Below are 13,657 nucleotides of genomic sequence, written 5' to 3' on the forward strand. Positions count from 1 at the left end.
CCACAAACACACACCTGTGAGCGCATTACATTAGTGTTACTCCACAAACACACACCTGTGAGCGCATTACATTAGTGTTACTCCACAAACACACACCTGTGAGCGCATTACATTAGTGTTACTCCACAAACACACACCTGTGAGCGCATTACATTAGTGTTACTCCACAAACACACACCTGTGACCGCATTACATTAGTGTTACTCCACAAACACACACCTGTGACCGCATTACATTAGTGTTACTCAACAAACACACACCTGTGACCGCATTACATTAGTGTTACTCAACAAACACACACCTGTGAGCGCATTACAGTAGTGTTACTACACACACACACACACACACACACACACACACACACACACACACACACACACACACACACACACACACACACACACCTGTGAGCGCATTACATTAGTGTTACTCCACAAACACACACCTGTGAGCGCATTACATTAGTGTTACTCAACAAACACACACCTGTGACCGCATTACATTAGTGTTACTCCACAAACACACAGCTGTGACCGCATTACATTAGTGTTACTCCACAAACACACACCTGTGAGCGCATTACATTAGTGTTACTCCACACACACACACACACACACACACACACACACACACACACACACACACACACACACACACACACACACACACACACACGTCTGGTTCACTATCTTTGTGGGGACTCCCCATAGACTTAATGTTTTTTATACAGTACAAACTGTATATTCTGTCCCCTTACACTAACCCTACCCCTAAACCTACCCATCACAGAACACTTTCTGCATTTTTACATTTTCAAAAAAATATAATTTAGTATGTTTATTTACCCATTCCCCTCATGGGGACCGCTGGCTGGTCCCCACAATGGAGGTGATCTCAGGTTTTACTATCCTTGTGGGGACATTTGGTTCCCACAATGTAATATAAATCAAACGCACACACACACACACACACACACACACACACACCTGTGAGCGCATTACATTAGTGTTACTCCACAAACACACACCTGTGACCGCATTACATTAGTGTTACTCCACAAACACACACCTGTGACCGCATTACATTAGTGTTACTCAACAAACACACACCTGTGAGCGCATTACAGTAGTGTTACTCCACACACACACACACACACACACACACACACACACACACACACACACACACACACACACACACACACACACACACACACACACACACCTGTGAGCGCATTACATTAGTGTTACTCCACAAACACACACCTGTGAGCGCATTACATTAGTGTTACTCAACAAACACACACCTGTGACCTCATTACATTAGTGTTACTCCACAAACACACACCTGTGACCGCATTACATTAGTGTTACTCCACAAACACACACCTGTGAGCGCATTACATTAGTGTTACTCCACACACACACACACACACACACACACACACACACACACACACACACACACACACACACACACACACACACACACACACACCTGTGAGCGCATTACATTAGTGTTACTCCACAAACACACACCTGTGACCGCATTACATTAGTGTTACTCCACAAACACACACCTGTGAGCGCATTACATTAGTGTTACTCCACAAACACACACCTGTGAGCGCATTACATTAGTGTTACTCAACAAACACACACCTGTGACCGCATTACATTAGATTTACTCCACAAACACACACCTGTGACCGCATTACATTAGTGTTACCAGTGCTTGAAGTGGGGGGAAAAAGGTGCCGGTACTCTCTAGTAAGGAGGGGGGCGGAGAGGGGGCAGCTGGGCCCTCATTAAATTATGGAATAATTTTTTTAAACATTTAAAAATAGTCCTATTTGTGGAAAAAATATGTAATATTTGAGTTACATAAAAGCTTTTTATTTGTTTTCTTCCTAATTGTCCTTGAAATAGTGGTAAAAACAAAAAACGTACTCGGTTACTAACGTAACCTCGGTTCTCTCTAGAGAGAGGAACGAGTACTGCGTAGAATACGCTAGGGGAAAATCCTTTTCCACGAGAATACTGAAGCCAAAAAAATTATCCTTTAATTTTGTATTAATGTAAAACGCGTTGCGGCAGCATACAGACATAGGCGAGGCAGCTCGCGCGCCTATTGGCTGGTCTGCTGGCAACTGCTTAAGCCTATCGAGCGAGACCTAGAGTGACGTCAGACCCAATGAGGGCGCTTCGCGCCCTCTGCGTCACGTCCCGCCGAGACTATAAGGTCTATTAGGTCTATAAATACCGCTCACAGGCATTATTTCTCTGGTTTTTCATAGTCGAAGCAACCAGAGCGCGTGCAGGCACGGCAGGATACGCAGTACTCGTTCCTCTCTCTAGAGAGAACCGAGGTTACGTTAGTAACCGAGTACGTTCTCTTACGAGAGATACTCTCGTACTGCGTAGAATACGCTAGGGGAACCTACTGTAAAACGCCGTGCGTGCTGGGATCTGATACCATAGACTCAAGGGCGACAGCCCGGAGTTCATACAGTACATAATCACCCAGGGGACTCACAGGGAATCCTGGAAGAGAGGGGGGTTAGCCACTATCTTCCTTATAGCAGCATAGAGCAAGGATTGCAATACTCAATAGCTGCATAACTGACAGCGCCAGTTATGAGATTTTGGCCATACTAGACCGACAGTAGTCTGGCCTGTAGTGCGGGAACCTCTAGGTTGTAAAACCTTATAAATGTAGACGGAGAGGCCCAGCCTGCCGCCATACAAATATCTTGCAAGGCAATCCCACTTGACCATGCCCACGATGAAGCCATGCTTCTCGTGGAGTGCGCTTTGACACCCAGCGGGCACTGCATGCCCTTGGTTGTGTAAGCTAGCGCCATTGCGTCCACTACCCATCTGGATAGGGTCTGTTTCGAAGCGGCTAGTCCCTTAGAACGCCCGCTGAACGAAACAAAGAGCTGCTCCGTCTGTCTGAAAACAGACGAGCGAGACACATAAGCTCTTAACGCCCTGACTGGGCAAAGGGAGCTTTCGTCCATATTTCCTTCAGTGACCGGCAGGGCAGACAGGGAAATGACCTGTGCTCTGAACGGTGTATTGAGGGATTTAGGAACATAACCGTGCTTAGGTTTGAGTATAACTCTAGAGTCATTCGGCCCAAATTCCATGCACGTCGCGCTTACTGAGAGCGCGTGTAAGTCCCCTATGCGCTTCACTGAAGCGAGAGCCAGAAGAAACGCCGTCTTGAAAGACAGGTGTTTAAGATCAATCTCCTGCAAGGGCTCAAATGGATGACCTTTCATGGCTTCCAGTACCGTAGAAAGGTCCCATATAGGGACTGTGGGAGGTCTGGGAGGATTCAGTCTCTTAGCTCCTCGAAGGAAGCGAATGACTAAATCGTTCCTTCCAATAGACTGGCCGAGCGTGGTCGAAGAGAACTCTGCTATGGCCGCTACATAGACTTTGAGCGTGGAAGGGGACCTGCCCTTATCCAACAGCTCCTGTAGGAAGGAGAGAACCTCCGTCACACCGCAATGCAGGGGTGACACACCACGAGCTGTGCACCAGCTAGAGAACACTGACCATTTTGAGGCATAGAGACGTCGCGTAGACGGAGCTCTGGCCTGTGTGATAGTGTTTAACACTCCCTGTGGGAGGTCAGCGGGTACCCGTTGATGGCCCACACATGGAGGGACCACAGCTCTGGGTGAGGATGCCAAATCGAGCCGTTGGCTTGAGAGAGGAGATCCCTCCTCAGAGGCACTGGCCACGGGGCGGTGCTCGCTAACTGCATCACAATTGGGAACCAAGGTTGGCTCATCCAAAGTGGGGCTACAAGCAGCACTGAGCATCCTTCTTCCCTGACCCGTTCTACCACCTGAGTCAGGAGGGAGACGGGGGGAAAAGCGTAGAGAGCACGGTGAGGCCACTCGTGGGTCAGCGCGTCCTTGCTCTTCGAGAAAAATTCTGGACAGTGAGCGTTTTCTTGAGACGCGAACAGGTCTACTTCCGCTCTGCCGAATTTCTTCCACAGCAGCTGGACTGTCTGTGGGTGCAAAGACCATTCTCCTGTCGGAACCTGGTTCCTGGACAGTCTGTCTGGTCCTATATTTAGGAGCCCTGGCACGTGCGCTGCTCTCAGCGAGAGCAGGTTGCTGCGGGCCCATATCAGGAGGCGCCTGGTTAGCCTGTACAGAGTCAGGGACCTGAGGCCGCCCTGGCGATTTATGTAGGACACCACTGAGACGTTGTCTGAACGTATTAGCACGTGGTGTCCCTTTATGAGGGGACAAAAGCGCGTGAGCGCTTTGCTCACTGCCAACATTTCGAGGCAGTTGATATGTAAGAGCTTCTCCTGCTTTGACCATTGGCCAAAAAACGGTCTGCCCTCGAGCAGCGCTCCCAATCCCGAGGTGGATGCGTCCGTGGACACCACCATCACTCTCGAGGAAGTCCCCAGGCTTACACCTGATTGGTACCAGTTTTTTGCCTCCCAAGGTTTCAAAGCTGCAATGCATGCTTGATTGACCTTGACGCGAAGCCGACCGGAGGCCCACGCTGTGCGTGGTACTCTCTTTCTGAGCCAGAACTGCAGTGGGCGCATGCGCAGAAGGCCCAACTGGAGAACTGAAGATGCTGAGGCCATCAGACCGAGCATCCTTTGAAAGGCTTTGAGAGGGACTATCGCGCCGCAGCGGAACGAGCCGGCTGCGCGCCGAATGTCCAGTGTGCGCTGAGATGACAGGCGTGCTGTCATTAGCAGCGAGTTCAGCTCTATTCCCAGAAAAGATATAATCTGTCTGGGGAAAAGCGAGCTCTTTTCCCAGTTCACTGCGAGACCGAGATTCTCGAGTAAAATGGTCCTGTGCTCTACGAGCTCTGAGTGAGATTGGGCTAGAATCAGCCAGTCGTCCAGATAGTTCAGCACTCGTATGCCCCGTAATCTGAGGGGTGCGAGCGCTGCGTCCATGCACTTCGTAAATGTACGGGGTGCCAGGGACAAGCCGAAAGGCAGGACTGTGTACTGATATGCCTGGCCCTCGAAGGCGAATCTCAAAAATCGCCTGTGACGTGACGCTATCTGTATTTGAAAATACGCGTCCTTTAGATCTATTGACACAAACCAGTCCCCCTGGCGGACGTGCGCGAGGATTTTTCTGGTTGTGAGCATCCTGAACTGGCGCTTCATAAGCGCTCTGTTCAGCTGCCGCAGATCTAGTATGGGTCTGAGACCCCCGTCTTTTTTGGGCACCAGGAAGTATCTGCTGTAAAGCCCCCCTTCGCTTTGAGCTTGAGATAGGGGTTCTATAGCCCCTTTGCTCAACAGTTTCAAAATCTCGGCTCGAAGTAGATGAGCTACTTTCGATTCTACCGTGGTCTCGACGCGCACCATGAAGCGGCGAGGGCGTCGGCAAAACTGCAGCGAATAGCCTTCTTTTATGATGTTCAGCACCCATCTCGAAACCCCGGGAAGCTTTTCCCACGCAGGTGCGCGAGTAGCTAGGGGCTGGATGCGAAGCACGCTCTGATCGGCTCGCGATACAGCGGCTTTTGTGTGCTGTGACATAAGCGTCGCGCTCATGACATCTGAGGCAGGGGGCGCGCTGATAACAGCGGGCAGAATTCTGCCCGCGCTCGACTCCTCCGCAGTGTTTAGCTGAGAGGAGGAGGGCTGGGCTAGTTTCATGTCTGTGTGTGGGCGTGGGCGCAGAGCAGCGGGCACATACACCACCTTTACAGCATTGCTCGCGTGAGCAGAGCATATGCATACTGGGCCTGTATTTACAGGGACCGTGAGACATGTGGGAAGTAGCGTTTGTGGGCACTGGGTAGTGGGCACTTTTGCTACATTTGAAGCGCAATTGATCTGAGTCGATTTTATGTGCGCGGGCCCTGTGTGAAGGGCTGTGCTTGTGTGTAGGAATGGGCACTGAGTAGTGGGCATTTTTTCTACACATGAAACACCGTCGGCCGTGGCCGGGACACCAGAAAATACACTCTTTAAGGGATTTATCTGGGTAGCCGTAAAAACGGCTTTTGTGTGCAGGCAAGCGGGTAATGGAACCGGCTTGTTGGCTGCTAAATACGCTGGACCAGTCACATTTCCTGGAACTGGACGAGCGGCAAGCTTTGGTGGAAGTCCGGCCGCAGCGGGACTTGGACACCGTCGCTTTCCTAGGCATGCTAGGACGATTTCGGGGCCTCTGGCTTCAACGCAATCTTCTGCCGCGGGCCACGCGGGGCGGGGCGGCGGCCGGATGAGCGAGAGCGCGGTCTCGAGCTCTGGGTTTGGCGGCGTTGAGAAGAGGAGGCGGCGGGCGGAGGCTTAGGCTGTGAGCTCTGAGCAGACGGTTTCGCACGGCCTGCTGCAGAACCGGAGCGCTTCGGGAGGAAGTGCTTCATGGCCTGGGTCGCTTTCTGCACCTCAGCGAACCTATCGGCGAAATCTTTGACCGAGGTTCCGAAGAGGCCGGCAGGGGAAAGCGGCGCGTCGAGGAACGCGGTGCGTTCTGACTCAGTCATGTCAGAGAGCGTAAGCCACAGATGTCTCTCAGACACGGTGAGCGAGGCCATGCTCCGTCCAATGGCCTGTGCTGCTGACTTGGTGGCGCGAAGAGCGAAGTCTGTAGCGCTCCTCAAGTCCGGCACGCAGATTGCGTCAGGTCCTCTCTTGTCCAGCTGGCGGAGGAGATCGGCCTGGTATATCTGGAGCGTGGCCATGGTGTGCAACGCTGACGCGGCCTGCCCGGCGGCGGAGAAAGCGCGGCGGAGCAGGGCTGACGTCGTGCGGCAGGCTTTTGAGGGCAGCGCCATCTTAGCACGCCGTCCAGCAGAGGGCGGGCATAAGTGCGCTGCAATAGCCTCTTCGACCGGCGGTAGGGAGTGGTAGCCTCTGTTCTTTGCGTCGTCGACAGCGGAGAACGCCAAAGAGACAGAGGATCGTGTCCTGGCCGAAAAAGGGGAGCCCCAAGACTTAGCGACTTCTTCATGAAGCTCAGGAAGAAAAGGCGCTGGCTTGGATGCAGGTGAAACGCGCTCCCCAGGCAGGAAGTAGCCGTCCAGCCGGTTGTGAGCAGGCTGCTCAGGCGTAATCCACTCGAGGCCGAGGCTCGCCGTGGCCTGAGTGAGCACGCGCATGAGCTCCGCCTCAATGCTCGCTCTCTTTCCCGTAGAAGCACGGGCAGGGGGGGCGGGATCCTCAGAGCTCGCCCAATCCTCACTGCCTGATGCTATGAGAGAGCAGGAATCCCCCTCTCGTAGCAGCGCGTCGATCTCATCAGCGTCATCGACAGAAGCGGCGGCAGACCGCGGCCGCTGTCCGTCCGGAAGTGAAGCTGATGAAACCGGAGAAGCAGGCGGGCGCACCGGCGAGCTTTGACGGCTGAGAGAGGGCTCCGGGATTCGCTGAGCGCGGCGTGTTTTACGGCGCGGCACAACAGCAGGTGTGGGCGCAGTCTCGTTGAACAGTGCCAAGCGAGTCCTCAGAGTCGCTAATGGCAACAGCTCGCAGTGATGGCAGCCGCCATCAGCGAGTGCGAGAGCTGCATGTTCTTGACCCAGGCAGGAAGCGCAGATGACATGGCGGTCCCCGTCGCTGAGTGTGGCTTTGCACGAGCCACAAGCAGGCATCTTGAAAAAGACGCAGCTCTTTTAGACAGTGTGAGTCGCGCCGGCGAACACACACACACACACACACAGTGCAATAAAGGATATGGGCGCTGGATAGCGCAGCAGGAAGGCGATGAAGGCGGCGCGGCTAGCAGCTTCGTCGACTCGTCCCGCTGAGGTGCTTCTTCAACAGCGCGGCTTCTTCTCGGATCCAGCGATGTGAGTTGCTTCGCTGAAGGATGAAAAATCAGAGAAATAATGCCTGCGAGCGGTATTTATAGACCTAAGCCACGCCCGTCTCGGCGGGACGTGACGCAGAGGGCGCGAAGCGCCCTCATTGGGTCTGACGTCACTCTAGGTCTCGCTCGATAGGCTTAAGCAGTTGCCAGCAGACCAGCCAATAGGCGCGCGCGAGCTGCCTCGCCTATGTCTGTATGCTGCCGCAACGCGTTTTACATTAATACAAAATTAAAGGATAATTTTTTTGGCTTCAGTATTCTCGTGGAAAAGGATTTTCCCCTAGCGTATTCTACGCAGTACGAGAGTATCTCTCGTAAGAGAACAACAACAACAACAAACAAAAAAAAACCAACACAAAAATGGTTTGGCCACTGATCAAAATTTGATGTCATTTGATTTGAAGTTCAGACGCCTACGCTCAAAATGTCCGGTGCTCAGAAAAGAGAAGAAGAGAAAAGGAAAACAGAGGCCTGGGAGATTTTCTAAACAAATATTTAAAAAAAGGTGGTGACGGTGAAGCTGGAACTAGTAAAGTCAACTTAGAGCAAGGTACAAAACAGCGCAGCCAATACAATGTTCCCGAGCATTGTTAGCGGTTTTCCTGCATTGAAAGTTTTTTGGTGGCCGCCAAAGCAAATTTTTGTCCCGTCAAAGCCTTATTTGATCGGCGAGTGATAGAATAGAATGAGTGCTGATCGCCTGACAAGGCGCATAACGCGTATATATATATATATAGAGAGAGAGAGAGAGAGAGAGAGAGAGAGAGAGAGAGAGAGAGAGAGCCCCAGCCGCGCGCGCGCACTCACGTCTTCAAACAACACGTCGAGCGCTGTCTTGCTCTCTCTCCCTCGCGCATATATTAATCAAAATCATTTTTGACATGATAGTAAAAGGTTGGAAGACCGCAGTTTCACGTGGAGCATTTGGAGATTTTTTTCTCTTCAATTAACGCGGGGTGTGAATTGTGCGCATTAGATTATCTCGTCCAGGGCCCAGGCAAGACTGTCAGCTGGCCTGCACTTTTGCATTGGCAAATCATGACATTTGAAATTTCTACAGTGAAAAACTAAACTTGGAGATATTGCAGGTACAACAACAATTTATTGTTTGTTATTTATTAACAACATATTTAAACAAGTCGTGCGTGCAAACGGAACTCCTCCAAGTCTGCAAGTCCAAAAATACAATTATGGTGAGATTACTACATTTTATTTTATTTAAATGCATTTATGGTGAAATTATTATACTTTCATGTCATTCTGTGTTAATTTTGACCACGAACCATGTGCTGTCACTTTAATTCAGCGCGTGCAGCACAGCCAGGGGGGTAATCGAGCTCTCGATTTCCGTACCACCCCCGGCGGCCGCCATTGGCTAACAAGCCTTCACCTGCTGTTAGCATCCCATCGACTCCCATTCATTTTGGCGTCACTTTGACAGCGAATAACTTTACATCTGAGGCGTTTAAAGACTCCATTTGTCCATTATTTATTTCTAAAGAAACACGGCAATGTATAAAATGCTCCATTACCTTGTATCTTACGTTATGGCCCCGTAGAAGCAGTTTTTGTAAAAACAGGCTAACGATTGCGTCATAACCACGCGACTCTCTGGAAATTACCGTAGAGACAGGAGGAGAAGCTCGCAGTCAATCGGGGGGACGTGGAGGCATAAAGTCCGATAAAGTCAAGGGAGAAGCCCATAGAGAATCGTAAAGTTTCTCCTGCTCCTAGCTCATGGACAGCTCCTACTCACGCTCTCCGTCTCTGCAAGTTTCGGAAGGGAATGATTCAGATTTCTCTTGGCACAGCTCCTAGAAGACTTACAACTGTCAGACAGGCTGCTCACGTCACATCCACGTCGTCAAGCTCAGTTTGAGTCTGCGCAGTTCGCTCGGCAATCAGGAAATGAGTGCTTCTAATTTGCTTCACTTTTCTCCGTTGAAACCTATGGGGTCGCTGTGTCCAGTTTATATACTGTCTATGAGCACAGCAGAAATAGATGCGGAAATGAACGCTGCATTACTGTATACGAACCGCACCTGGAACGGATCGCCGGACCGCATCCGCATGCAGTGTGAAAGCTGTTAACATGGGTGCGGAAAAAAATACGCACTGCAAACGGAGTATATGTGAAACGGGCGTGACACTGACGCTTTTTCTGTCAGTGGTAGAGTACCGGCTACATGCGAGAAGTAGCGGTACGCAAGAAAAAGTGCAGGTACGCTTAAAGCCGCCTTTCCACTGCAAACGACAAACGACAGCCGTCGGACCGGAAGTCATTCATTTCCTATGGAGAGACGTATGGGAGCTGCGGGGAGTTCCGATCATATGCGTATGCGGAAATTTCGGATCCGATTTGAGCTTCGGATGCGTTGAAATATCTGAACTTCTGCGGCTAGACCGTATGCGACCGATCGACCGGATGTGATGTATTCTAATCAAAACTATGAGCGCGAAGCTAGAATTACCAATATTTGAATACTTTAATGTAAAAGCTATTCCTGCAAAATGACGGTTATTAATAATTATGGCTGAAAAAAATATTTGTATCATTATTAAATCAATATTTATATTGATTAGCTCTATAAAATCGACTGTTTTTTATATATAAGATGTATTGAGGGTCATTTGTTTTGTGTGGATATATTCATGCATGCATTACATTCATTAAAATCATTAATTTTACCATTGTGAACAGCATCACGACCAATTTCAAAGTTCCGTGCGACTGACACCAGGGGGCAAAATGCGACAATCGAATGCGAATGTCGTGCGCAGTGGAAAGGCGGCTTAAGAGTAAAATCAGAGAATGTCTAATATGGCGAGAAGTTTCACTCTCACTACACTTCCGGCTTTTGAACTGGTTGCAGTTCCACTCTGATTCCATATGAGGGCGCTCACAGGACGAGTGCAGAATGAATGGAGGTCAATGGCGGTATACCCCTCAAAATCCACTTTTCTCAGGATATAATTTTTTGTCTAGTAATTTGAATGTTGTATTCGAAAGGAGATGCAAAGAAATTACACATTGCTGGGTGTTAGATTTTTTAGAGTCACTTATTTGCTTTAAAAAAGTCTTTCAAAATGTCAGTGACGTCAGAATGCTGACGTCATTAGCAGAATGCTAGCGTGTTATGGGCAACAACAACTCAACCTGTAAGAAATCAAAACGACATAAGTACTCGTTCATTCAACTTTCGACCTAAAACCCATGTTGAACTTGCAAAATCTACAATCACATCTGAGATTTCTCAACGGCAATCGGGTGAAAGAGACAAATTTAGCCGTCTAGCCCCATTGACTCCCATTCATTTTGCACTCATGGCAAGCGCCCCCAGTGGAACTCTGGTGGTACTACAACCAAAATTCGGTACAATAGGGCTTAATAGGGAGTGGACAGGCTCTCCGTAGACGGGCTCTGGTAAAATGTAGAAGTGCCGGTACTGCGTACCGGTGAGTACCGCCCCACTTCGAGCACTGAGTGTTACTCCACAAACACACACCTGTGAGCGCATTACATTAGTGTTACTGCGCAACTGCCGGTTGTGATGCTTTGTTGCTGCGTGTGTTGCTTAGCAACCTCTTTGGAACTGCATTGCTTGGCGGAGGAATAAATGTTATAACGTTTTATTACATGGCTTGGTTGAATTCCAATGTAGAATGCGGTGTGTTATTTCTTGATAACAGACGGCTGCGAACTATAACACACCGTTGCCATGAAAAACAGTGTTTTGCTATGGACACGGAACGAACTATTTTCTTTGGCGGAAGCAATACAATCGTTTTTAAATCAATAATTTGTGTCAAATTATTTATTTATTTTGTAGGTAGCCATGTAATAAGCGGGATAATGTATAGAGAGGCGGTCGCCATAGCGAATAACAACCCCCTCAGGCTGATTCAAGCTCCGCTTCGCGTCGGGGTCCCGTTCAGCCTGTCGGGGTTGTTATTCGCTATAACGACCGCCTCTCTATACATTATTCCTTACATATTTTTTGTTGCTGGTGTTTATTTTATGAATAAAATAAATATTAAAATGAATATTTTTATGGAGTAACCGTTTTATAAAAGCAATAAGCCCCTTGAAGACGTGTTTTACAGTGGATTTAGAACAGCTCAGGGGGTTTTACTCCGCGTCGTGCCTAACAACGCCCCTCAGCTGTTCTACACTCACTGTAAAACACGGCTTCAAGGGGCTTACTGCTTAATTTTACACTTCTTAAGGGTTGGTGCTGATGAAGCATTGTTGCCACAATGTGATGAATGTATCCATGTTTTACCAATATGGACTTCGGCTGGTAGTCACTGACGTTCTGAAATGTGTCTGCAGTGTGAGTGAGTAATATAAGCGCATGCAAGAATAAAGGGTCAAATTAAATTGTTTACATTAAATTGTTCAGCAGAATGTGCTGCTCCTCTCAGAGGCTGGAAGTAGCCAGAGGTGTGACTGGGGCAAGCAAGGTTTGTCCAAAAACTTGCTAGATTTGTCGCTAGGCGCTTTATTGCAAAAAAGTCGCTAAAGAGGCCTGAAAATTCACTAAGTTGGCCACACTGGTCTGCACTGACAGCTGGATAAAAGGCCAGCTAAGCTCCACCTCTCCCCAGCAAAGAGAAAGTGCAGAGGGAAAGGGAACGCTGGTTTTGATTTCTTCTGTTTATGTACTTTCTACTTGGAAAGCAATAAAATACACAGAGTACTCAAATGATGCTCTGTCTGTTCTTTCTTGAAAACATTTTGCTCCCTCTTCCGCTCTCTCCGAGAACCACTGCCCTGAGTAGTAGAGCTGATCTTTAGCCACACAAAAGACAATTAAGGGATTCACACGCAACTCACTAAAGCCAACAGCAGTCAGGAGATGCCTAAGGAGAAAACACAAGCTGACACATGAACCCACAGTACGAGAACCTATCAGAGAGATCATCTGTGTAAGACTCATTATTTTGTATTGTGGAATATATTTGTTTATATCTGTTGTACTTTCTTCAAAGCAGCTAAAAAACAACTTAATCTTAATTTAACAGCTTCACTTAAAGGGTATATTAATCCATGAGCATAACTGTATAAAGCCTGTAATGGTTAAAAACAGCATTAACCCAGCATAAGAAGACATTCAATGATAGAAAAGGGTATTTAACTTAATTTTATTAAAATAATTGATTAACAGTATGTACTCTATACATATCAAGAACACCTTCAAAATACTTGACATCACAAAACTGATCTCAAATTGACTAAGTCGCATCTTGAACACCACTCAATGGCAACTCAATACTGACTAAATTATGAAGCTCTTTTTGTGTATATAATATATAAACATCAGCACTCTTTGAGCATTAGGGCAACATCTTTTCAGACGCATAAAAACGAGGGATTGTAGCAAATTTCTTATCATCTCAAAGTCCCAGCATCCGTCCCAGGCTTGCAAACAGAGAACAGCCTTGGTTTCTGAGAGTGTCAGAGGTCTTCAAGCCACTGTCCTGCAGACACACCAGGAGAAGCGGCTGATCGAGCTCTTCAGGGTCACGTAGAGCAGAGGTCAAGGAAATAACCTCGGCAGGACAGCAGGGTTGATGACCTCTGAGTGACCTCTGACGTGTCTCGTCTCTGTGAAGGCTTCAGAAGGCCGGCAGCTTCATGGCGGCGAGTGTGCCGGAGCTGATGTCTTCGCTCTGGGACGCTCTGTGCAGAGAGGGTTCAGACGTGCTGCGGTTGATCTTGGGCAGCGAGTGTTGCAGAAGCTCAATCGAGGACAGAATCTGTGGACATGGATCACAGAAAGCCATCAAGAGTGTGTTATTTCGTTACACTGCCACAGCTCTGAC

General features: G+C 48.8%; 1 protein-coding gene and 1 long non-coding RNA gene across 4 annotated transcripts in view; one reads left to right on the forward strand and one right to left on the reverse strand.

The window, feature by feature from the left end:
* Nucleotides 1–8,436: 8,436 nt before the first annotated feature.
* On the forward strand, nucleotides 8,437–8,800 carry LOC309481231. The gene is made up of 2 exons (XR_014199957.1): nucleotides 8,437–8,550; nucleotides 8,595–8,800. It is a non-coding gene; the product is annotated as an uncharacterized lncRNA (long non-coding RNA).
* Nucleotides 8,801–12,960: 4,160 nt separating this feature from the next.
* The window catches only part of raf1a (Raf-1 proto-oncogene, serine/threonine kinase a), a 33,375-nt gene continuing 32,678 nt past the window's right edge, over nucleotides 12,961–13,657 (reverse strand). For all 3 annotated transcript variants that reach the window (XM_082146024.1, XM_082146022.1, XM_082146023.1), the window contains one exon: nucleotides 12,961–13,591. In XM_082146024.1, the coding sequence (XP_082002150.1) occupies nucleotides 13,451–13,591 (141 nt within the window). In that variant the 3' untranslated portion in view covers nucleotides 12,961–13,450. The remainder of the gene's footprint in view (nucleotides 13,592–13,657) is intronic.

This window comes from Leuciscus leuciscus (genome assembly GCF_965113295.1).
Source record: "Leuciscus leuciscus genome assembly, chromosome: 18".
Lineage (NCBI taxonomy): Eukaryota > Metazoa > Chordata > Actinopteri > Cypriniformes > Leuciscidae > Leuciscus > Leuciscus leuciscus.